The sequence below is a fragment of the Sparus aurata genome, chromosome 5, assembly GCF_900880675.1.
Source record: "Sparus aurata chromosome 5, fSpaAur1.1, whole genome shotgun sequence".
Lineage (NCBI taxonomy): Eukaryota > Metazoa > Chordata > Actinopteri > Spariformes > Sparidae > Sparus > Sparus aurata.
In genome coordinates this window covers 18,099,728-18,126,085 of record NC_044191.1, presented here as the reverse complement: position 1 = coordinate 18,126,085, position 26,358 = coordinate 18,099,728, and the positions used below count along the sequence as shown (strand labels likewise).

At 41.1% G+C, this 26,358-nt stretch overlaps 1 protein-coding gene across 2 annotated transcripts in view; it reads right to left on the bottom strand.

The window, feature by feature from the left end:
* The window catches only part of fras1 (Fraser extracellular matrix complex subunit 1), a 257,491-nt gene that overhangs the window by 139,864 nt on the left and 91,269 nt on the right, over positions 1–26,358 (bottom strand). For both annotated transcript variants that reach the window (XM_030416990.1, XM_030416991.1), the window contains exons 8-13: positions 25,584–25,685; positions 23,323–23,514; positions 19,838–19,927; positions 15,990–16,137; positions 4,118–4,261; positions 1,042–1,188 (exon numbers count right to left, since the gene is read on the bottom strand). In XM_030416990.1, coding sequence (XP_030272850.1) covers positions 1,042–1,188; positions 4,118–4,261; positions 15,990–16,137; positions 19,838–19,927; positions 23,323–23,514; positions 25,584–25,685 — 823 coding nt within the window. The remainder of the gene's footprint in view (positions 1–1,041; positions 1,189–4,117; positions 4,262–15,989; positions 16,138–19,837; positions 19,928–23,322; positions 23,515–25,583; positions 25,686–26,358) is intronic.

Sequence of the window (26,358 nt, the reverse complement as noted above, 5' to 3'; positions counted from 1 at the left end):
AACAGAGACAGAGAGAATAGAAGATTTAGAGACGCAAAGCAAAGAACAACAAAGAGAAAAAAATTAGCAAGGGACAGTATCAAAAACAAAAGACATCAGAAGAAGAGTGAGAGGAGGTGAAACTGCAGAGACAAGCGTATCCATCTGTCTTCAGACACATCAGCCAGTTTGATCCTGATTTGATGCCATGATGGAGGTCATTGATTAGTTGACATGTTATTTAGTGACCACTTAATTCAAAAAAGAGGCATGATCATACAGTATATTGATGATCTGTAATCATAGTACATATATTTTGTAAAATAAAAGATCTATAAAACTTTAAGAAAAGTGCAGAAAAAAAATATTTTCAACTGATCATCATGATTGAGAAATTCGCAAAGTTCGCAAAAAAAAAACAGTCCAGTCATTTTGACTTCAGTCGCCACTGAGCAGCTTTCATGGAAATGAACTGGACTTCGGATCCATGGCTGTGTTCAGGTATCAATTTTAACCTTCCTCCACTGGCCTTATTTTACTTACCTAGCATCAATAACAATAACATAACGTAACAACAATAACATTAGCTAGCACTAGCAATGTAACCTTTTGCTAGACTGTGTCAGCAACATTAGCTAGTGCAGCAAACTGGCAATCACTTGAGGAGGCAGATGATTCAAGCGACTCTGGTGTTGTGACATGAATGCAATTGAAGGAAGTAGAATGCCACATTCAGTGGGTGAATGTTATCAATAACAGCTTTAACCTTGCAAGTATCTGAATAGAGCATATTTAGATTTATGGGTCTTGAAATCTAAATTAACTGTGCCAAATTACTCTCTAAAGCACTGTCTAATTGACAAGAGTCATTCTAATTAACCCAGTCTCATTAATCTTAGTGCAAATTTTTTGCAAAGCTTCAAAAGAAATGCAAACATGCTGGAATTTCATCTTTCTCTTTCTTGCACCTTAGCAGTTTGAATCTGGGCCAAAACACCAGCCTGACCTCCACGGTGGCATCCAGAGGGCACATTAAGTCACATGACATCGTGTGATACTCACTGCGACAGTGTGTGTTGTCATGCTGGTAGGATCCAGGAGGACAGGAGGACAGGCACTGGCCACTATCTGCACTCAGCAAGGGCAGCTGGGAGCCACAGGACTGACAGTCCAAGCTGCTGGAACAGGTGGCACAGGATGACTGGCAGGCTGTGGGGGAGGAGAGGGAGAAGGGGGGGAGAGTTTGACTGTCAGTCACTTCAAATACTCATTTTCTCTCCTTATCGGAGTTTCCTTAATGGTTACAGGACTGCCTGTCATAGCTTAGCCGGCTGGTGGTTGAAGGGTAGGAAGCCAGGGAACCTGGGTGTGCAGTTTATCAGAGGTGAAGCCATTACATTGAGTCTCTAGTTGCACTGGCTGGGATGTTCTTGGACTGAGGAGGGAAACTGGAAGTCCCAGAGAAAATTGAAGTGAACCCAAGGTATCTTTCAACCCAAATGAAATCCAAGAAAGTATATTTATAAAAAAAAAAAAAAGGAATAAACTTAGTGTGAGTCAACTAAATGCCATTTAAATATTTTCAAGGGAGAACCACAAAATTGTGACAAACATGGCAGAAAATGTCCCTCCTAGAACAAGATGCATCCTTCTGCTCTGTCACTGTGTCACATCATGGCAGGTCAGGCTGCTTCCCACATAAAACAGCACTACATTTCCTGAATTAAGACGTCTTCTCTGTCCACACATGCTGTCTGCCGCCCTTTAAACGGGTTCATTTTCGTCTTCCCAATGAGGCGACGACATTTTGAGCTTGCAGGGTGGCAGCGACGCACGCATGCTGCGTCTTCACTCTTTCTTATCTTTCTGCAGCCATCACCAACTCTGCGTTTTGCACATTAAAACATTTCGCTATTTCAAAATTGGATTATGTCTGGTTCGGCTGCACTCACGTACATCGCCCGAAGTGCTGTTAGCAACAAAACACAAATCAGGTTTTTGTTGATTAAATCATTCCACCACCCAAACGTTATAGCGTTATCCGACACCTGAATAGTATACGATAAAGTTCTCAGACTGATGTGGTAAAACACGGAGCAGCCAGTTTTGCAGATTAAATTTAGTTTTAATAAAAGTAATGCACCTGTTGAGACGATCTATATGACACAGAGATACAAAGCAGGTATTGTTTCCTCCAGGCGTCCTGATTAAACACCAGCCTCATGCTCTTACAGATCTTTCACTTTAGCAGCTAGGTTCTGTGTTTCGCGCGATGTAATGCGCTTACAGACATCCCCGTAATATAATAACACAACCAGTGACTGACAGGAGAGAAAATGAAAGGAAGAGACTTAAGATGGCCTTTAATAAGAAAATCTCAAGATTACAAAATAAAAAGCAACGAAATCACCCTAAAACCTGCCAGACATCCACTCAGAGAGCGAAAGAGGAAGAGGGGAGAGGAAGCGGAGATAAGTAGAAGATCCTGATTGTGATCAAGATGGTGATAACGATGATTGCAGAGAAAGACAAAAGCAGATAAGAAAAAAATATGTCGGAAGGAGAGAGAGAGATGTCAGGAAAGATGAGAAGAAGTGCGAGGGCAAAGGAGGAGAAGGAAAAAAGGGTGGGAGAGACGATCTTATCAGCGATGTTAGTTCAGGCTCGCAGCTTTATATTCACTCACCCACATGCACTTAGTGGGGAGAAAAATGCAGATATTACACTGTGTGGGATTGAGCATGTTCTTGGCTACTGGTGCTCTTATTGGTTTCTTACTGCAGCAGTCGAACAGGAAACGCAGTTTAATATTGAAGTTTCGATGCAGTGCTCATAAAAAAATAGAGGCAAAATGACACAAATGCACAAATCTGACTGTATATTCAATAAAAAAAAAACTACCAAAATCGATCAAATATCTCCTAAAATAAAATCTGTTAATGTTATAAACGTTGGTTGAATATTAATGAAATGAATGAGATACAAATTCAGGGTTTTTGCAAGATCTTGCAACATAAACAGTCAGATCATACCGTCCAGTAAAAAACTGCCCTAAAACGAGTCTGTCATTCATCAAGTCTTTTAAGCTCTTATTGTTCATAAAAAACTGAAGCAGGTGAATCGCTGAGTTATCACGTGTAACGTCTGTTTTCTCATGTGCTGCTCCAATTTTGGCCAAAACACCTCACTGAAAGACATCTTTAATCTCAGTGAGGCACTTTGCTGGTTGAATAGAGGTATTATTAACAAAGGCTACATCTATACAGAGTCCCTGCATTCACCGCCTGAGCACCTCTCCTTATATATCTGGTGTACAAGTGTGGAAAACACACAAGTGTGCAAAGTCAAGAGCTGGCTACTGCAGCATTAGCAGCTAGATGTCAAAGTTAATACCTTTATCTCTGCCTGATAGCTTTACGGCGTCAGGGCTTTCGGCGTTTGCAGCTTCATGAATATCAGTGGGCAGTAATTGTCTGGATCACCGGGAGAGGAGGTCAATGGCATGGTAGGAATTCAATGCCGTTAAAATGGTAAGCAGATTAAAGTTGTCGCGGGTCAACACTCGGTCAAGGTGGTGCGACCGCAAACAATCTCTAACACACATGCTTGATAAAAGGACTGGGAGGAAACGATACACATAAACTCAATACCGAAAACTAGCACGCACACTTACACACGGGGCAATCAATCCAGATGGAGACACTGTTGCAGTCCTAAATTTTAATGCACACCTGCTGCGGTGCTGCTGCACGTTGACTCTCCTCATAAACGTGGAGCCAAAGGTTGAGTCTGTTTTCAACGGTAGATGTGTAAAACTTGGCGTTAATTAAGCTCCTCTCTTTGACTTTCAATAAATAATTCTCTGCAATGATGGATGCAGCTTAAATTCAGAATGTGGATGAAACTTGATACTCTGCAGACAATACAGATCCGCTGTATGTGTTGTTTAGGTGAGAGACACCTAACCTGATTGTGGTGTGCTGACCACAAGGAGCCTCTGCAGAGCTTCCAGAAGGTCAACACAAATAATGTAATCTACCCGGGATCCCTGTTTTTTCTTGTGAGAATCCCATCGCTAGTGTCTTTGCCAAGTTATCTGCAAAAGCCTTTGTCTGTGGTGTGAATGTGAGAGTCATACCTGCACAGACTCGTCCTTCGGCGTAGTATCCAGCTGGACAGACAGACAGACAGTGGCCAAGATGGAGGAGGGCCTTTGGGTCTCTGCAGCTCTCACAGCGGTCAGGAGTCCCCGAACAGGACAGGCAGTCTGCATGGCACTGGACTGGAAAACACACATTGGATTTAAGTTTGATGTAAGTAAGTTTTGATTCAATAAAATGTGTTTGCATTACGCACACAGACACACACACACACACACACACACACAAACATCATTTCTGCCATTTTTAATTTCATGCTAATTTTATTACACATCGTACATCTGGACAAATGCTGTTGGTGGAACACTTGAAGTCTCTCTCACACACTCAGTGACACACAGATTCTGACATTTAATTTTATGCAAATTCTGAACAGATTTGGCTCTGCAATGAAACTCAGTTAGCGGAGGCAGACAGATTTGACTTAGCAGAACCACACACACAAACACACACACACACACACACACACACACACACACACACACACACATATCATTTAATTTCCTCACAAATCTCCATCCAGTACATTTGGCTCTTGGTCAGACTGTGTTAGTGGTGTTGGAGAAGTTTAAGTATGTAAAATGTGTCCTGCTGGGAGTTTTTGAGCACATTCACACTTTTCTTCTGTCTGCCAACATCTCCACTAGTGCACTTTGTGATGGGCACTAAAGTGCTCTCTTTGCCCACACTGGTTCCAAGTCGGTCCAACATTTTACCACCAACAACCAAAGCCTGATATTTTTAATTTGTCCACCAACTGCGCTCAAAAGTCGTTGTTTACTGATTAATCCAGCATGTACAAATATTCTCATTACCTGCTCTAAAACATATGTTACTGAATCTACAAAGCATATTAATGCTGATTACACAATTGCTGGCTGGGGACACTGGCATTTGATGGTCATCATTACTTCACTTACTGGCAAAATCACGATTCATCACGCTTCCTACTAAGACTGCTTTGATTATTCACTCCCACCAGGAAGGAAAGCTGCACATCAGTAGCCCTTTTTACACAGCGTCTCCGCATTATCTCCGGAGCGGTGGTTCGCCAATTCTCTGTCGATGGTGATTCACACAGAGCGAAGCATCTCCGCCTTCAGCTGTGTAATTCACACAGAATGCCGGCGCTGCGGCTCTTAAAGAGGCGTGACGGTACACGTCATGTTGATGACGTCGGTGTTTCCCCTTAATCTAAACAAGCGGACAGTTTATTATCATATGGATGCTGTTGTAATGTGTAATGATTGAGATCCTGACCCACCAAACATCCTGGAAAGTGACGGAATAAAGTTTTTCGCGCTAAATTACACAATTATACATAATCACCATCAGTTAACAGGACGCTGTCTGACTCTGTCACTCGCGGGGAAGGAGGCAGTTGTTTTCTGGGGGAAAGTTCCCTGAAGTCTCGGTCCGGAGAGCTGATGGTCGCGGTGATTTATTTTCATCACAAACACTCGGTGAGTTAAAGTTTTTTGCCGGTGACAGACGCTGTTTTTTGAGCAGAAATGTGACGAAGAGTCGGGAGGACAGACGCTTCTCCACGTACAGCTGTGGTATTTGTTTTCTTCATATAAGTTGCCAAAGACAGTTACAGTTAAGTTACTTTTGTTCAGTCCTGTAACGTTGCTTTGTCGGGCATTTCTCTGCATTTAGTTGAGTGAAGGACCTGTGCAGTTATCAGACTGTCAGACCGACACGCCCTCGCTCCGCGCCTCCGGATTATCCGTTCACACTGGGACGGCTCACCAATAATGCGGCCCTGATACTACCTCCAGAGGCGGATCAGCGCCTGAGCGAAATTTTCCCCCCTCTCCGCGTCCGAAACTTTCACAGACGAGGGTGCGGAGAATTGGCGCAGGCTCCCCGCATGCAAACGGCAGTGTGAAAAAGGCTAGTGATTCAGTGGTCTGGAACCGGGCTGAAGTACGTCACATTTACACTGAAGACATTATCAGCTGATGCCCGACAAACGTGTCCAAGTCAAAGTAGAAAAAAAGGCACTCACAACCTGAATCAGTCAACCCCGAAGAGGTTTTAAAGTGTCTCTGGACAATGTAACAAGAAATGTCACAGTGAAAGAAGAGAAGGTGGACCCAAATGCAGCAGTTGGCAGGCAGGATGTGCAATGGATGAACATTTATCTTGTCCAATGGCGACACAAGAAACAGGCAAATAAAACAGCAGGAAGATGAAAATTCAGCAGATGACACGACAAAGACGGAACTAAAGACCGGAGGATGAGGTGCAGTTGGGGCGAGGTGGAGAAACACAGGTGGAGGTAAAACGGGAGAGTGGAAACAGGGCAAAAGACACCACAGAAACCTAGAATTCACATAAAACACACAAAAAAAGGAAACTTAAATGACAGGATCATGACAATAGCACAGTTACTGCTAAAACACAGTCAGCAGTAACCACTATGTTGACATCAAAACCCCTGAATGGAAAACGAACATGTTATTTTTCAACTAAAGGGAGTCTTGTAGAAAGTGTAAACAGTCCTTTTTCCTCTCGTTTACTTTTGAGCGAAGCAGGTGAAATTCAACCTCAAGTACAATCATCAATGCACCAAAGTCTGTGATATCCTCGAGGTTATTTTTTAACCTGGCGTTTCAAAATCTTAAAAAGGCGTCTCTCAGAAATTCAAAATGCCACTTCAGAATCGGCCACAACTCAAAAACCCCGTCAGCATCTGAAATTACAGAATCGAAGGAGGACTGCAATAACACTTGCACGAATCTGGATTGCGGGACAAGTGAACGAGGGCTGTCGCTCGTCAAACAGTATGCGCGGCTGCGTGCACTTGATTGCGCCATGATTGCTACATCAATTACATCAACTTATTGAGTAAATAAAGTTCTCGCCAAATGCGACCGCGGGAGCTGATTAATGTGACGACTGCAGAGCAGAGCAGAGCAGGGCAGCGAGAGTGGGAGGAGGGAACAATAGCACACAAAAGAAAAAGAGAGGACTTGTAGGAGGGAAGGGGAAAATGGAAAAAGGGTAGAGGGGAAAAAAAAAGGGATGAAGAGCACAGAAAAGATGGAGGTGACACTGCAACTTTAATGGCAAATAAGACTGTCAGTAAACCAGAACGTACTGCTCTTAGTACCTCCATCTCTCTTTACTCTCAGTCTTCTTCCTCCCCCACAGCGTAATTTTCTCTCTCTTGCATGCGTATTATTTCCACCTGCCACCAATTCTCATTTTTTTCTCAACTTTTCATCCCACCATACCCTTATTTCTTTCTCAAACAGAAAGGGTAAGAGAAGAAAACTGCAAAAAAGTAAAGTGAGAAAAGTGGGGGATTAAGACACTTTGCAGTGTATGTTCTGGCCCACTGACAGCGTTATTAGCTACTATGAATATCAGTCAAGTGTTTATCTCTCTATTCAGCTGCGTTGAACGCATCAGCTAGCGGTAATGTACAAATCCCTTGCATATATTATGGGATCTGCTTCAGAAGTCTTCCTCCGTGCGCTGATCCTGAATCTATCTGAATTCTGCCGGCAAACACTTCAGTTCCGAAAACAAACGACTGTATCTTAAATCAAAACTCCACCTGGCTATTTACAAGATCATTCCTTGTTTGCTTTGACAGCTGCGAGTGAACAAGGATTGGAGTTTTTTTTTTTTTTTCTTTTTTCCTCTTGAGAATAAAAGCCACATAGCAGCGCGAGTTCAGGTGATATCACACGCTTTGATACAAGCTGTTGTTCGCGGAGGCCGCCTCGACGCTCGCACACTGTAGTTTAATTTCATCACCAGCGGAGCGAGTCAGAGTCCCTGAAGCACAAAATTTAAAAAAAAAAACTGCAGCTGTGATTAACCGCAGAAATACATGAAAACAACCGATCCTGAGGTGTGGATCCAGGCACAATTAACTGCACATCTCCACCTGATTAAGACGAACGCCTGAAGAGCAACTTCTGAAGCTGCCGATGTGTTAGCACTCTATTTCGCTATTTTGTCACCCGGCATTGTTAGGAAGGTAAAAGAGATTCAAAAACAAATAAATAAAAATACATCACCTGCCAATTTGACTGTTAGCACAAGCTTGACCTCCAAGTGAGACTGGCTACCTGCCACAGTAGCTTGGAGAATAAGCCAATTTACCATCCACAGCCAGCATTTACCAGCATTTGGCTGGTGACTCATGGTAATTTCACACCCTGATTCCCACTAAAAAGGCGCTGCGCCATTCAGCAATTCACCCAAGCAGTCTGCTGCCAAATTCTCAATCATGAGGCTTTTTATTTGAGACAATAAAGCCCCAAATAGGATCAAATTAATCCATTTAATTCAGCCAAACTTTGTTGATTAAAAATGTTGAAATAATGGTGAGGGAATTGAGCGACTTAACCGTGCGCTGGGCTAAATATAGAGTGTGTTGGATCTGGTTACAGCTGCACACATTTTATCCTGTACTTTCAAACAAGTCACAATCCCTTAACAAATCACACTGGACGGTATATTGAAAACAGTCCTACGAGGACTAGAAGGACGTAAGAGTTATTCATGAAGCTTCCTACTTCAAGGAGTGATGGTGATCTTGTTGTTTCATGACAGTCTTAACAGCATAGCAGAAATCATAATGACGCACTGCAGTTTATCTGACGGTAGTGGGTTGAAGTCTCATGTAATGGAAACTTTTCAAATGCAGATTGTAGCACCAATTTACGTGAAGGCAGGATGAAAGTTAGTTAGAACGTTTTGAAAGAAGTGGCGCCAAAACTAATACGAAACTTAGATCACATATTTTGTACAAAGACTGGAAAGCCAAATAAGTAAATATATAAACACATTTAAAGATTAGAAAAATTGGCACAAGACTTGCTTTAACTCAATATTCTGAGGTAAAAACTGGTTGCACAGTGAGATGGCTGGAGAAAAATGACACCAGCTGTGTGTAAACTAGAGACTGACATTTGTTTGGGAATCCCACGGGTCACGGAGTCAACCTTACTATTAATCACGTGATTGGGACGGGACAGGATCGAAAGTTAACGGGAGCAGAACTAGGGGTAGGCGGATCGAATCCAAATATTGATAATACTGATACCAGCGTTGGTATTGATATTTAGTTGCTACCAGTGTAATGAGATCAATGCTTTAGTTTCACTTTCTCTCCCTTATGCACTGCGGCGGTTTCATTAAAGTGGCGACCTGCTGTCTGTGTCTGCTGCTCCTCACAGAGCGGAGCAGCACACTGAAGCAGCTCAGCCAGCAGCATGCAACAAGACAGAGATGGAGCCGAAGAGGAGCCGTGTGATTATATTTTCAGGCCGAAAATGACACAACGGCGACCTGTATCATTTGTAAGAAGGGAGTAAAATACAGTGGTAACACTACAGATTTGTTCAAGCACGTGAGCAATCATGCAGAAGAAAAACGAGGAACTAAAGATACGCAGAGAGGAGAGAAATCCCCCACCTGACCCTGACAGACCCAGACCCCGACCCAGAGGCCTTTCAGTCAAGCAATGTCCAGGTGGATAATAGTGGTGAAAATAATATTTTAGTCATCTTCAGCATTAGGTAATATTAATTTTCAAAGTGCAACTGGACATTTATCATTTGTTAGTCAACTCAAAAAGTATAAATTAGACTTAGACCATGATAATAATAACAAGGTTAATAACCTTGATGCATTCCCACTGAAACGTTTATTTAAATGAATACATTAGCTGGAATTTAAATAGATATACTGAATATGATATGATGTAATATAATTTTTGTATTGTAGTTTTGTTGCTGTTCTGTTCTAAACAAAAACGTTTGATAATAAAGTTTTTTTTATTTACGTATAAACTTTGCTCAAATCCTGTCCTGGTTTTAAACTTATTAATCATTTAAAGGAACAATCACAAAAACACTTAATGAAAATTCATTCAGATTTAGCAATTTGATTTGACTTAGCAGGTGGTCCTCCATAGAAAAACTATAGGGACCACAGGCCATGTATTAAATTGATGTTTTGTGACCTTTAGTGAAGGTTTTTTGTTTGGATTAAGGTAAAAAATGCCTCCCTATATTACGGCAGATGAACTGTTCCTGTTGCCATATCTTTTGTAATAACAATGCAGAACACAAAGTAATCTAGATCAAATCAAATTCAGTGTATTGCCTAATAGAAGAAGAAAAAAAAATGGGAGTGGGATGGGAGCAGGAGTCATTTTATCAGGCGTGGGAACTCTGGCCCGGGATCGGGACGGGACAAGATTTTTTTCTGTGGGAGTGGGACGGGACAGGAGTGAAAATCCACTCCCGTGTCACCCAGTCTAGTGTAAACCTCACTTTCACTTTCACAACCAACACAGGAAGAGGCGATGTTTTCCCCAGTTGCTATCCCTGTGTAACAATGGGACAAGTGGAATAACTGTGGATATGTTGCATATATTGAAACAAAATAGATCACAACAGTCGTTCGGATCATATCCTGGCAGATGTGAACCGTGTGTGCGGGAAGAGGGATCGCATCTACAGCCTTTCCCTATAAGGCCTGAATGCAGCACGACTCCTGGTTTAAGTCCTCCGGTGTGAACTGTCCAATGAGAGGAGAGGCTGCTGACCTCTGGGACTATGGACAGCCATGATTAATAGACTGAAAGGAAGATTTACAGGTCAAGCCTTAGAAGAAAAAGAGGCAGAGGTAGATTATGTTTTTTTTCCTTTATCTATCTTTAGTCGCAAACTAACCACCCCACCGAGCCGAGACACTAATGCTGGGTTAACACGGGAAAAACATGTGTGTTGCCAGTAACAGTATGTAAATGTCAAGTGAGTCGGGTAAATCACGCTTGAATCGTCTTGTACAGACATGCATAAGTGCATTATGGTGCATTACGGTCCATTATGGTTCATTACACTGCACACAGATATACATTAACGCTCACAATGTGGGATGTGATGACAGGTGCAACTGCATTATAATGTGAGTGCAAATATAGAAGGCACACAGACACATTTGAATTATTCACTCGGGCACACATGATAACACACAACTCGATCCAATATGTTTTATATGGAAACACAGCATTAACCCCCGTATAACGCACACTAATTAACGCCTTCACATACACAGCCTGCGCAGGATGCATATAGACACATTGTGAGACATTTTTCTCTCCATACACTGTAATGTCTACAGTGTGAGACATATTAAGAGATATACTGTAGAGAGAGGACAGGTGGCTGGGAAAGACACAAAGAGGCCAAAAGAGAGAGGATGACGTGAACACCGCCGCAAAAAGTTTGGGAGACGATTCTTAAATGTGTTCTTAGCGCACGGAAAGATAAAATAAAAGAGACATGATCGATAAGCGTCCGTGGCATTTTAGCCTTCAGTTCTCAGAAATGATTTGTTTTCCAAGATGAATAAGTCCGCGTGAAAGGCTCTTTATTTCACTCTGCATCTTCACTCAGTACTGTTCATTAGGATCCCATCAGCTAACACTTCAGGCGCTGCTTACATTTCTCTGGCCGCAAGGAAAAAAGTCAAGATTAAAAAAACATGACTGTAGACAGTTTAATCTGGTGACTGAACCCCCTCTAATGGGTCACAAAATAAATCTCCAAGATGATGGATAGAGGGGGAGAGAAGAGAAAACAAAATGCTGTTTCTTGAAATATTGGATAATTTGACACTCATTTAAATGAAACTGTATGAGAAGTCTAGAGGAGGAGAATAAATGTGTTTGTGGGGGAACTGTTAACAGCTCAAATACATCTGAAATGTGGCAATGAGCTGTAAGACACTACGTCTGGTCGAAAACCACCCTTGACCGATGTATTCTATTTGATAAGATTTATATTATGTATATAGAATTCCTTGCACATGATGCTGCCTATACTGTCCAGAGGAGGCACATCTTTCTCTAAATGTCTTGATTCTACTGACAATGAAAAGCACACTCAACGTAATCTGTGACACTGTGGGCTGATAATAATAATTGGGATGACAGACGCAACATCCAATTTGCAGCTCTTTATGAATCTTTCATGTTTGAGATAAAAGCATACAAACAAATTCTTGGTTGTTTTTGCAGCTTAATTGGACTGAAAAAGTTTGAATTATTCAAAGTAACTGAAAGCAAACAATCAGACAGCACGCCAAGACTTACAGTTTTAGCACACGGGCTTCTATAGCCTACAGTACAGCATGTTTCAGAATGAGGCTTCCCTCACTGCTCAGGCTAACATGCTAGCAGAGCTACACCTGCACACTACACAACACAACAGCACTTCTGCGTACTGCCTAACCAGAAGTGGGAGAGAAACAGAAACAGGTAGGTGAAGGCATCAGGATTTTCTTTTCCATGTTTTAAAACAAAACAGGGATGTATTTTCTTACAGTAACGGATTACTTGTTTCAAAACAGATTATTTAAACTGCAAAAGTTATGCACTGCGTTCTTCGTTACGACAAAAGAGTTACCTGAGCAGGATGTGTTATGTCCAAACTGACACCAGAGGTGATGCAGCATCTGTTTGGGTTTATGCTGGTTGGTCAGTTTATTAGCCCATGTGTTCGATTTTCAGTTATGTTGGAGGGAGGGGATTTAATGCAGCCTACATTATGTTTGTCCTAGATGTTTCCAGAACAACATTTACATTCAAAAACACTCTTTTCTAAATAAATTCCTTATTCTACCTTTGTTTGACGCCTTAAATATGACTTTTTGATGCACCTTATGAACAACGACTGCAAGTGTATGAATGTGGGCAGTGCAGGATGTGAGGCACACAGAACTCACTTTGCTGGTTTGTAGTTTCTTGTGAAGGGTCAGCGACACACACATCTTGCCAGTCAAAGTTCACCAACGCCAAGCCAAGCTGCGAATTTGCTTCGCCACTGGATGTAAATGTTTGATTTTCCCCTTCACTTGCAAAGATTGGAAGTGAATTCACCACTGTAGATCTTGCGGATGTGTGACCAACATTGTCAACAATGCCATAAAGCTGCCACCGCCGTTAGTAAGCCTACACGTCAACTTGATTCATGGAGACTGCTCTTGGACATCATTAATAACCACTGTGGTTTTAATCTGTTGAATTAAACATTAAACATATTCTTCGAGTGGAAGTTCAAAAGTTTCCTCTGTTGTTTGCTTGGACTAATTAGACTCTGTATTTAGTTTTTCAACATTTTAATGCGCTGAAACCGAGAAATGGTACATACAGTAAAACCTTAGAGAGCTGGGGGACGGCTAAGAGAGACAGGAAACATACAGACGAGCTTTATGCGAACAAAACAACTTTAATCCATTCCAAGCTCCTAAAACTACTGTAGTCTCAAACGCTGTTTGCAGTGTGCAATTAAAAAATGTCTCCTCTGCCCTTTTCTAATTATTCACTCATGCAGCCAAACTTAATTATAAATCTTCATAAATGTTAACCGTGTGGTCCCTTTGTTTAATTGACTGCTGGGTTTTTATCTATATGGGAAAATAACCTGAGTTTGTTAACTTATAATTGCTGCATTGGCCATTTTAGTCAGTAAGACAGACCGATCAGCTTTTCGAGTTTTGTGACGAGTCTGTGCGGTTGAAAGAGGGAAATTAGCATAAAGCCATGAGTTTGATATCTCTTTTAATTTGCGGTGTTTTCTTGTTTTTCAGAAAAGAAGGGGAAAGTTCCTCTTAAAAAATCCCTGGTTGTAACATTTTATATTCTCCAGTTGGGATTTAGGTCAGCATTATACTTACACCATATAATAGGAAAAGCTTTTCCCTTTTTTGCACTCATTAGTTGTTAAACGGATCTATATTCTGCCATGGAAAACTGGCCAACAACGAGAAGGCCATTTTTCATAACATTTAGGGCTCCAGGGAGGTGACGAGCAGCAACTATTATACCATTATGCTCGTTTTCAAATGCGCAGGAAATATTTCAACTTCCAATATCGCCTTCCCTGTTTGAAAAACAGAGAGGAAAAAACACCCCTTCAAACAACAAAACTGACCCAGAAAATCCTGCTCTATAAATCAGGTGTGTACTTGATGATGATATAAATGTGTAGAAATGAACGTACACATGGAGAAGGGCTTTACAGACTCGCGAGGTACATGTCAAATTAACATGACTGACGAAAGATGTATGAAGAAAGGTTTAAAAATAACGGCAAAGTTAAAAGCAGTGACAGACTGAGGGTGTTTTATATTGACTCTGTGTGACTGTTCCAGTGGCTGTCTCTGTCTTCAGGCTACAGCGTGCTGGAACATACAGAGCAGCTTGGCCAGCACTGCCCTCCTCCCCAAGGACAATGTGGATTCTGTCCTCTGACTGCCTCGCTCCTCTATAAACTCGCTCTCTGTGTCACTCTGTTTATGAGCCTTTTCTATCCCTCCCGCCCTCTTTTCTTTCTAATTATCCAACCAGCTTCTCATTTACATATGCCGTCATTTCAGCAAGTAACTAAAGTTTATTTATGTACCTGTAGCATCCTTCTGGAGCAGATGCTGCAAAGTGCTTCACAATAAAAGACCGAATCAAGAGACGTAAAATAAAAAAAACAACTTTGCTTTTCAAGCCCAGAAAATGGAGCCCAGTGGCCGACCAAACAGTAAAGTCAAAGCAAGATTTAAATGGAACCAGTCTGTACCTGAATGTGCCAATTTTATATAACTCTTACACTGTGCAATCAGTATTTACCTCAGAAGGTCAAGGTCAAGCATAAACCTTGTATACTGCCAATCAAGAAGGATGAAGCATGGTTGTACAAAGACTGACTGAAACAAATCAGCTTCTTTAAGGCACATTTCACACAATTTTACACATTTGGTGGCGTATATTTCTTATCTAAAGGCATCCTGAAAGAGACTGCTGCATAGTTTGTCATTTCCATCAAGACAGTGGAGTTTGAAAATCAGAGAGGGGGCGACCGGTTTTGCACAACCAACCAATGATCACACAGGGAAAAACAGTCCAAGAGAATTCAGAGACAACACATCCACAGCAACACTAATGGAAAATATAACACGGCTACAAAAACAAAATGAGATTTGGCAGCGAGTATGTACTCATACCGTTTTGCTGGTTACATGAGCATTTATACTTGACTGCATCTGACATCAGCAGGGGACTGTCAAAAGACATTGTGGCAAATGTGAAAAATGAGCATTCGCACACAGTTGAAAGGGAACTTCATATCGAAAATGACTCATGGAGTTACCTGGATATCAATTTTACAGAGTGCCACAATGTTTGGCGGCTGAATCCTCAGAATGTCTCATCAAGGTGTTTTATGTGAAGAACAAAAAGAAGTAGATGAATAAAAAAACAAGTCTATGTAAAATATCAGTGGGACCTGAAAGTCATTCATCCTGAATGATTGCGGATGTTCCTAAAGATTAATTCGCCTGACTTTTAAGCTGAACTTTGAACTTGGACTCAATTTTAGGTCAGCAACAATTTTAATGTCTCCTAGCTAGTGGTAGCAGCGTCAGCAACGTTAGCTAGTGCACAGGTTGGCAACCGCTTAAGGGGGCAGATGACTTTAACAGCAGCCGTGTTGTGATGTGAGATGTAATGCTACACTTAGTGGCTGCATGTTATCAATAGCACATTCAACATTAATAATGGAAGCTAAGTTTTCATGACATTTCAGTACAAATTATGTCACAATACAATTTAAACGTGTACATTAATTAAGCATTCCTGGTGCCAACTAGGGAGCAGCAGCATTCAGTCGACTTATTTATGATGCGTGTGCTGTGAAAAAAAGGCTGATGTAAAAAAGGTGCAGGATTTGAAAGAGCAGAGGAACGTTTCAGAGGTGGCACACACACTTCTGACACACACACACACACACACATTTGCACCCAGCATCCGTTGCAGCAACATACCTTGGGGACACTCTGGGCAGCATCCATCCTCCAGGGTGACAGCCAGGGTGCCTTGCGGGCAGGTCGGGCAGGAACGCAGATAACAAGTCACCTGGGCATCGCGGCATTCACACTCTCGGCAACCGCTATCAGTCCAACGAGCCAGGTCCTGAGAACACAGAGGAAAGGTTGGGAGACAGGGAGTGAAAGGAGAGGAGAGAGGGGGAAGATAGTTTATCAGACATAGTCTTGGTGAATTCAGATATTTAAGTTCTTATCATTTGCAAAGAGCGGTTGTATGTTAACTTTGACGACGCTGAATCACAATTAAAAAAGGAAGCCACACAGAGCAGGCAACATGACACCCTGAATGCTAATAAGCAGTATGTGTCAGTTATAAAATAATAGAAAAAAAAAACAAACCTGACAATCACGACTTTAAAAAACATTTTCAAAGCGATATGAGTGAACTGACAGAAGCCCATAGAGGACAGAGTCAGTCAAAAACAGCAGGAACGTCCCAAAAAAAACTGATGTAACTCAGAAAAGTGAAATGTTTTTATCAACCATGAAGAGTTTTTCCCCTCACGATCTGATGGCGGATCAAAGCTCACAGACAAGGACAGACACGAAACTGACAACGCAACTTTTCTGACTGACTGGAACAGAAGAGCGTCACAAGGCTGTTTTTAGATCAGGACTTCCATTCACAGAGCGCTTGGATCCAAGGATCCATCTAAGGAGCACAAAACCTGCAGCCCTGAGCAGCAGAGGAATTAAATGTGCTGCCTTCAGGGTCGCTTATCTCAATAGGACGGAACGGTTCACCCATTGTGCACAGTTGTGTAAGAGCTGAGGAGCATTAGGTTTACAGAACCAAACACTGTTCCCTTGTACCTTTAACATCAGTGAACCCTTATAAAAGGAATCCAATTTATTCATATATCAAATAAATTAAGGTTTGTTCTAGGGCACTAAAGGAACAGACCACCCAAACCAATTTCTAGCAGGTCAATATTCGTGATCACAGCTGCAAGAAAATAAGATTAAATTGTTATTCATATTTTTCTTTGAATTTAAAACATAGCTAAGTAATTTGCAAAAATTAGTGCCTCAGGAAAGAGTACAGTATGTAGGTTCAGCATAACACTGAATATAATAATTAATCTCAGCTGGATCCCACTGATTCTGTACTGTGAGGAGATGGAGAGGAGGTGGGTGTGGCTCAGGAGCAGAGCCAGCGGCTTGTTGTAGGAAGGTCGCTGGTTTGATTCCCCTGGTCTGTATGTTGAAGTGTCCTTGGGCAAGACACTGAACCCTAAACTGCTCCTGATGTGCAACTATAAATGTAAGTGACTTTCACAAAGTTACACACCTATATGATGAGTCCTTGACATTTGTTTGAGTTAAAGTGTGTTTGGCTTTTCTTTTAGTGCTATCAAACTACAACAGACCATCGTGATGTTTGACATGTTTATAGTTCTTATTGGTTTTCACTTTACAACATTTTTGAAAAATGTTTAAGCTTACGATCTCACTTAATCAAGTTTGCATGTTAACCTAGTCTAGCGGGAAGGCAGAAGGGGGGTGAAAGCTAAAACTCACTAATTGTCAAGTGTTATACTGAATGAATGAGTATAATTTGAGGCAGATCCTAGTTTTGCTTCAAGGGAAACGCCACCAATTTTCCACCTTAAAGTGTGTTTGCAGGTCTTGGGGATTGCTACTGCATACAGTTTGTGACAAACTTGAAAAAGTGTCTCTAGAGGAAGCTGCATGTAATATGATAAACTGCCTCCAGTGATGTCACTGAGTGGCAAAACTGCATTGTGTGTAATGTAGACGCCAAGTTTTGGAAAAGGAAGAAGAATGTTTGGAACAAAAGAGGCGATATCTCTGATTGTGTAGGGCCCTATGATTTCCGCGATCACGGAATTGCGGACGGAATCACGGAATTGGCAGATTAAAACGGAATCTACTTTTTAACACGGAATATTGCAGAATTTGACATAATTTCACTGAAATGTTGTTCTCGTGTGGAAGAGGAACTTTTGTCTGGGGAAAACTGCACGGATGGAACCAAATCTGGGTGACACAACAAGTCGCCGCCGCCCCCCTCCCCACAGACTGAGCTCTCCCGTCAAAACATTGCAAGCATGGCGAAGTGGCTGCCCACGGCTCCGTCTTCGTCGGCGAAAAAGCTGAGAAACTTGACATTTACCCCTCAGTACAGAGCTGAGCAGTTCCCAAACGACTTGTATGTGTCAGGTGAACTGTTGTTTTGCAAAGAAGCAGACCTGAGAAATCATAATTAAAGGTGTAATGCGTCAGAGTTAGCCACTGTCCGATTCATATTATTTGCATATAATACCAGAGTGACTGTTAACTGCTGCTAACAGTAGCTGCTGTTAGCTAGCTAGCCCCGTTAGCCACAGCCTTCTTAGCTGACTCTGCCTGGGCTGGGAGGCTTTTCTGGATCTGCCTGAGAGCTGACCATGTTTTTATTCAATGAAACCCATAAAAACACAAAATATACTACTGTATGAAGACATGATGAAGTCAAAATATTTTTGATGCACTTTACTGTACTGTACGGTACAGTATTGAGGAAATATGTTTGTCCCCTCAATTAATTTAAGGTAATTTCTATTTAATTTGTGTACATTTGAGTTATTTACATTGAAAACACACTGTTTTTAGTAGTATAATAAGAGTAAATCAGGATTCCCAAAAATTAAAATGGAAAAACGGAATTTGGGAAAAAATAAAACGGAATTTGGGAAAAAATAAAACGGATTTCATAGGGCCCTAATTGTGCTGTGTTGATTTTGACCTTTTGTTTTTAATGAGGCCAACAGTGTTATAGGAGTGAAATGCTACCTGGGACCTACACTACCCACAATGCAATGTAGCCACTGAGTGAAATCTCTGAAGGCAGATTCTAAGATTACATGCAGCTTCCTCTGGAGCCACAAAAGAATGTATACTTCTTTTGTCGCATAAGCAGTAGTACGACTTAAAGTTTGGAGTGATGCAGGGCTATTGAGTTTGATATTGGATTAGGCTTGAGTGAATCAGATAATTACTTAGTTCTCTTTGTCCATGTGTATATAATCATGTATGAATGTAAACAACTTAGCTGTGTGGTTTTACAGGGTGCACTCGAACTGTTTCTTGACAAACAACCTGAGAATCTAAACCAGTAGTAATCATCTAGTCACAAACCTGATGCTTTAACCATTCAGTCGAGCTTTTCAAAGACACCTGAATAGCAATATTCATGTATCGAAGCGTGTGGGTGTGTGATAAGCATGCAGTATTTATCCTTGTTTACTACTGGTAAGATTGCAGGGAGACAAAGGAAATTCTTTCAGGGAAGGATAATAGAACTCTCTACTCTTGGCCTTGGCTGGCTGTCCAACAGCATTTCACGATTGTTCCCCTCTGGTAATGTAAAAAATTTAAGCCTTCGCTTTCTGGGTTTCCAGGACCAGCCTGTAAATAATGAAGCTGATGCCAGAGTAATGAGGAAGAGATTGCTGTTAGAGGCTAAAAAGCCCAGAGTAATCTGATAGCTGTGTCCTAAAACACACATTTACTCTGTCTCGTTGCAACTGTAATTCTCAGTGTTTAGAGATTGTATTTATCTATTTATATGCAGCTTATTATTGAAGTCTTTGGTTGTTTGTGGAGCAGCCTCCCTCCTCTGCAGTGACACTTTATGCCACTTATTTTTCTTTCTATCTTCTTTGAATAGAAGCCCTGTGGTGTCTTTGTTTCACCCACGCAGTTCAGATTTTGCGATTTTGCGATTTTCCGCTCTTTTTTATGTGCAAAGACATTTGAAATAAAATCTCTGATAGAGGTACCTTGTAGGATTTCCCGTTGAACACACAGGGAGGTTTCACAGAGGAGCACTCAGGGCAGCATTTCCCCGGCAGGTGAATGGGCTCCGATCCCTGAAGATAAAAAAAACAAAATGTATATTTGGTCGCCTTTCATTCTTAAAGTTACTATCACTTGTAGAGGATTAGTCATAAAAACAACAGGGGAAAGTAAAGCACAAGAAAAGCTGATAGAGAGTCAAAAGTACACCAGTCCTCTACTTTTACTTCGAAATTAGGCAGGAGCTGAGGAATATACTTGGTATACATTAAGCATGATTAAAAACAGCAAAAGCAGTTATTTTAGTTGTATCACTCAGTCCAATTCTGTTCGGTTCAACTTAGGTTCAGTTAGTTTAAGTTCGAAACCTCTACTGAAAAAGTATATTTATTATTAATCATTTCAAAGGCTTCAGTTGTAGAGGAAAGAATAAAACCATCATATTTTAGGAGGCGAGGCATGATTTAACTTGAACTCATGGTAAAACTTTGTTATATGTGCTGTTTCAGTCCCAGAAATAGCATTAAGCAATTTCAAACCATTTTTTTTTAAGGACACTATGAAAGGACAGACAAAGAGAGGGCTTGAGGTTTAAGATGAAAAGGTAAAATACCGTTATAGCTGTTGTACTGTTATATCTTTTAAAAATGCAACTATATGACAAAGTTGTACATTTAAAAACGCACCCTGAGGCAAAAGAGATAAACAGGGACTGGGCTATATGCATTATCCAAAACCATCTTTATTGATCAGAATGATCATCATTCAGCTACATGTTGATGCTTTATGTTTTCAGAGCATTGTAAAAAATCCCTTGGTTGAGAACCTTGTAATCTATGTTGTAAATATTGAGTCTTTTTGATTTTGTTTGGAATCAAAAACTTTCCCCAAACCCAAAAAATCAAGCAATATGCTTGTGCAAACACCGGTAATACCCGGTACACCGGCTTTTTACAAAAAGAGATGCCCACAAACTTTCCTATTGTTGCAGCTTCCCATAAAAGTATTTAACTGGGGAAACATTAGTTGACAGAGTAGTTTTATACAGCCGTGGGATCAGTAGAAGAAGAGGGAGCTGTTAGGTAAAAAGCTGCAGGGAACAGGCTGCACACATCCAACTTTTCAGTGAGGTAACAACCACTTTTTCCCCTCATTAACATTATCAGGTTCCCCTGTTTGCATCGAGTTGAAATCCAAAATGTTGTTAAATAGGCGCTTCAAAAAAAAGAAAAACCACAGTGAGGGCCGGAAGTTATGTGGTGTATGCCCCAACACCATGTAACACCTACTCATAGATTCTGTAATCCTTTAATAAGAATTTAAACATGAAAAATGTCTAAATTGGAGTTATAGGCTTTGCGCATTACAATGGCAATATGCCACTAATGCAATTTTCTGATGCCAAGACCTACTTACAGTATCATTACAGTACATTACAGTACATTAACACCTTGGCTGATAATGTACGGCACCCCCCTGTCTTAACTGTACCCCAGTGCCTTCCTCTGCCCGTCGACCCACACATGATCATTAGCCCATAACCTCCCTCTTTTTGTTCTGCACACTGACAAACCCACGGTGAGAACCGCACGACTCTGATCTTCTTAGCAGAGTGACCTTGCTCCATTCAAGAGCTGGACAAATGCCAACTACGCTACTTACAGCTAATGGCACTTACCAGCTGTAATTATCGCCATACCGCAAGATTAATGAGGGCTTATTTGGTCATGGCAGGGGATATTAAAGTAATATTATTAAATCTGCTTGACGTAAGAAAACACTGGAAGAGGTGTGAGGGCTCTGAGTATAAAGTGGGTCATTTTAGAAGGTAAAAGTAACCATGGGAACACCCGCAAACAACCTCAACAAACCCTTTGTTTGTTTCGACCAAAAGAAATGTCTACGTTCAATGTCCTACATCCATAACTGGGCCAAGTTTGAAAAGCATATCTTGACATGAAAGCTATCACTGATGCTTCTGTTGTGAACATTTGACGTTGGGATTGTATTATTCGTTTAAAACATGTGATGCATTAAGGGAAAGTCTGTCAAGTGTGATGTCTAAGTGCAGCTTGTGTCTACTGACAGGTATTTAGTTTATTCAACCTCTGTTTCTTACAGTCTTGTGTCTTTTTTTCTGCTGTGCCAAGCTCCCACGCAGATCAGTACCGTTTCATCTTGTCTTTCAATTTACTTCATCTAAACTGAGTGAATTATCTGTGATGGAAGCAGCCAACCTTGTAACCTTAAATGATCACCCTTTCTGCAATTTCAGCCAATCTTGATTTACTTCTAAATACCAATGAAGATAGGAACACCAGACCTTGTGAACTGGTAAATCTCACTGCAGCGAATTACACCAACGGTGAACAAAGCAACTGCGACATCTTCCATTAACCTTTTAAGAGGCCCATTTAAAGGCCAGGAAATGGGTTTTCTGGGTGCTGACATGTTGCTTTTTTGGGGGGAAGGAAAACTAGGGTGAAAAATGATAAGTGCAGGTGGAGCCTGCAGGGAAAGCAAGCTTACTATATATGATTGTGATGTGAAAAACCCTGGATCCAGAGGGTCTGCTCCACACTGACTATTAAAAATGAATGGATCATTAGAGTAGACTTGATGAAAAAGCAAGTTAATGCAGCACCTCTTGTTAGGTAACACATTAGCCATGTGTTCCTAGGTGGATAGCAGGCCTCGGTGTCACTTGGTGCTGATTCAAAGTGAATTATGTAGAGTTTCAAATTGTTTTGCACTCAACCTGCCACAACCAAAACGCTAAACTGCCTCTTGCTATGTTAGTCAAAACAAATGAGATGAAGAATAAACACATACAAATGTTTTTTGGGGGGAAATAGCTTTAGTCAGACATTGTGTAAAAATAACTTGGCATGTTTAGAGGGATATTCATGTTTTTCTGTTTAACTTTCTAAGAGGCCCATTTAAAGGCCAGGAAATGGGATTTCTGGGTGCTGACATGTTGCTTTTTGTGGGTCCGGAAAACTAGGGTGAAAAATTGCCACAACTATCTGGATTGCTATTTGGATTGCTAATCTCTATATTAATTTTCATAAGAATATCCTACTGCTTGGCTTTTCACTCCTCATCAATCTCAATAGATGCCCAGACCCAAAAACAAATGTGTTAGGCTGCATTCATGCGTGTGTGTTGTTTCATTTCTAGGTAAGAACATGAAAACGTGTCATGTGATAGATATTTTTAAAACTATGACACAAAAATTTCTTACATGAATATAATTTGATTCCCCTTTTTTTTCCTCAGTAGTTGCAAGGTAAGAAACAAACTTTACCATTTATGTGAAAAGGAACGTGTGCTTTCATGTTTTAGCGAAAGTCCAGCTGGGTTCAACTAGATCTCCTCCCAGCCTTTGAGGGCAGTTGTGCCCCCAGGAAACGTCTGGGACAACAAAACTGACAACTACAGCTTCCAACGATGAGGTCACCGTGCTTACCTGCTGGCACTCAACACGACCGCATTCGGCCCTCTGGCAGACCACCTGACCCCGGTTGCAGGTACAGAACTCGCAGCCCGTGCTGTTCCACATGTCACCGCTGTAACGCACCGCACCCTCGTACAGGCAGCTTCCCTTGGCGGCGGTGCATTCATCACAGCACTGACCAGCACGCCTCACTTTGGTTTGACCCTGAGAGGGAGCAGCACAGTCAGATTAAGGTTTGCTTGGCGAAACGTGTACAACCGGGATGATGGGAATGAAGAAATGCACACTGAGCTGTGAGACAAGACAAAGAAGATCCAAGGAGCTTGTAAAAAAGCAGTTTTTTGTTTGTGTGTGTGTGTGTTTCAGCTGAGAGGGATAAGAGGATGAAGGCAAGAGTGTGTGTGTTGCATTATTAAGGCAGAATACACTGAGCAGTTGGAGACCCGGCGTTTCTTAGGACTTTATTTGAAAGTGCTGAGAGGTGTAGATTCACTGACACTGCAGATGTAACTCCTCTACGTCTGAGAGCTTCAGACCCTCTGTACCACATGAAGACATAATTACAGAAAACTTTCTTTTTTTCCTTCAAATTTGAGTGAGGTATTTATTAGCTCAGCTTTTATTCCTCTTGTATCTGCTTGTTTCAGAGTGGTGGTTTGGAGGCTTTGAGTCCACACTGGGATCCTCTCTCTGCAGTGCTGGATTCATTTTTTTTTTTTTTTGTGCTATCATCAGTGGAGGGAATGACTTGCTAAAATATCCTCAGAGCTGAGAATATTTTAACTTTAGCTTTGGTCAAGTTTTAATGAAATATGGGAGCTCTGAGTGACAGAGCAAAATGCTTCAAAAAGGTTTCCAATGGCATCACAGTAGCAGCTGGAAGCCGGATAACTTCTCCCTCCGGGCCTTTCTTCTTTATAGGTTTAATGAGAGCAAATAAGTTCCAAACACTACTTTTGATTTGTTTGTTTTGTCAGTCTTTTAGTGTGGTGTGGATATTTTTTACAATACAAAGCTGAAATCTGGACAAGTGATCACCTCATGATGTGCTCTAATTCAGTAAAAGATTCACATTTGTCTTGACATAATGTGCAACAAACAAACAAACGTTTAAAAAAATAATAAACTGCCTCCCTCATGGACTCTTTATTGTACACCGTATTGTTTCACTTTAATGATGTCTGATTCTTTATTGCGGTTTTGTTGTTTTTATGCTGCCTTCCTCCAAAAAGAAGCTCCTCTTGAGGGGCAGAAAAGGATCTGAAATAAACTGAGCTGTGTAGATTAGTGGGAAACATTTGTTTGGTCTCAATTGTACATGTAGTCTACATGCTGGCAATATCTTTCTTTTATATATTTGCAACAAATCCGGTCAAAAGATCATAAAGAAATATGAGTGCATCCTACTGACAAATATTGTTTGTGCTTTATCTTATTCCTCTGTGTCATAGAGCTGTATTGTTGCATAAAAACTATCAAAAACACATCATGTTTCCTCATTACCCCAAACACACACGTACTTTAGTTTATCTAGACTAAATCTTTAAACCATCCTGCTTCACTGACTTCTTACTAGAGCATCAAATATTGATTTATCCTCCCCAACAGCATGACACTTGGACCAAAGTGTTGCAGCCCATGGCCTTCTTCCGGGCCATCAGTGTGGTCCTAGACATGTGAACATTATTGGATTGCACAGTGACACAATAGCTTAAAGCCTAAATACATATTAACTTTCCCATAGATCTTTAGTCAGCTGGTCACATCCAGTCAGAACCAAGTACAGTGAAAGTGCCTTTAGTGTTATCTGCTGAACTTCCTGATTCAAATTGTATTTCTAGATTAATAACTGCACCTTGATTCCTTTGTCTAGCAGCTATTTTAGTCGATTTAGTTTTATTTTCTCTTCTATTTTACTTGTAACAGCATATTATGTGCTTGTCTGTGGCTATTTAAACTTGTATTGTGTGTCCGGATTAGGTGTTACAGTCCTCTCTGACTTCCCTAACAAGAACTCTGGCACAGAAAGGAAGCTTCAAGCTAAATTTGCATGCAATTAACAACCTCATGTGTGTGTGTGTATATGTGTGTCAGAGAGAGACAGAGAGTGGAAGACATCTCTGTGTGGTCCTGCATAGTTAAAAGTCTCCGCATCCATTATAGTTTCAACACAGAGAAGAAATGCAAGAGGTGATTTCTGATTTAAGGTGAATGTCAATGAGCTTGTGTGTGCGTGGGTGTGCCTGTGTTGGTGTGGGTGTTAGACTACCTACCTTATCACAGGTGACGGGCCGACAGGTGTGTGTGTGGCATTTAGACTGGCCCTGGTCACACACACATGTGGTGCAGGCATTCTTCTGCCACTGCTCGCCATGCTGCCAAGAGACACACAGATACACACATTTAGACACTTAGACCATGTCCAGCTACACACACACTAACACACTCTTGCACATTACAGGCTGTTTGTAGGAAACTCAAAGCTCATTTGAATCCAGTGGGTGTCATCTGTGTGGGAATATGGAATAGGATGCCGAGGCAGTGTGGAGGGCACACACAAATGGACACAGACATATACACAGTTTGCTGTCAGGTGCTTATAGCAGCTATAAGAAGTCAGCATAACTTTCCTTAAGTTCAAAACTTTTCAAGCAATTTCTGATGTAATTTATCAAATAAATGAATCAATTATTTAAAGCTTAGATTGTCTAAAGTATGAAAATTATAATAATTCAGTGTTGTAGAAAGTACACAGAAGTCATATTTGAGTAAAAGTGAAGATAATGTGTCAAAATATTACTTTGATAAATGTAAAAGTCAAACTGAAAGTGTCAGCACTGAGACCGCTCATCTAAATCTATCATCTAAAATGATAGAGACTATTTTGTGTCTATAGGTAATTACACATCTGAGTGGATGGAAATGACAAGCGGAGTACCCCAGGGCTTTATTGCGGGGCCTCTACTATTCAACATTTATATGCTTCCTCTAGCTCAGATAATCGAAGACAACCACATATGTTAACATAGTTGTGCAGATGACACATAC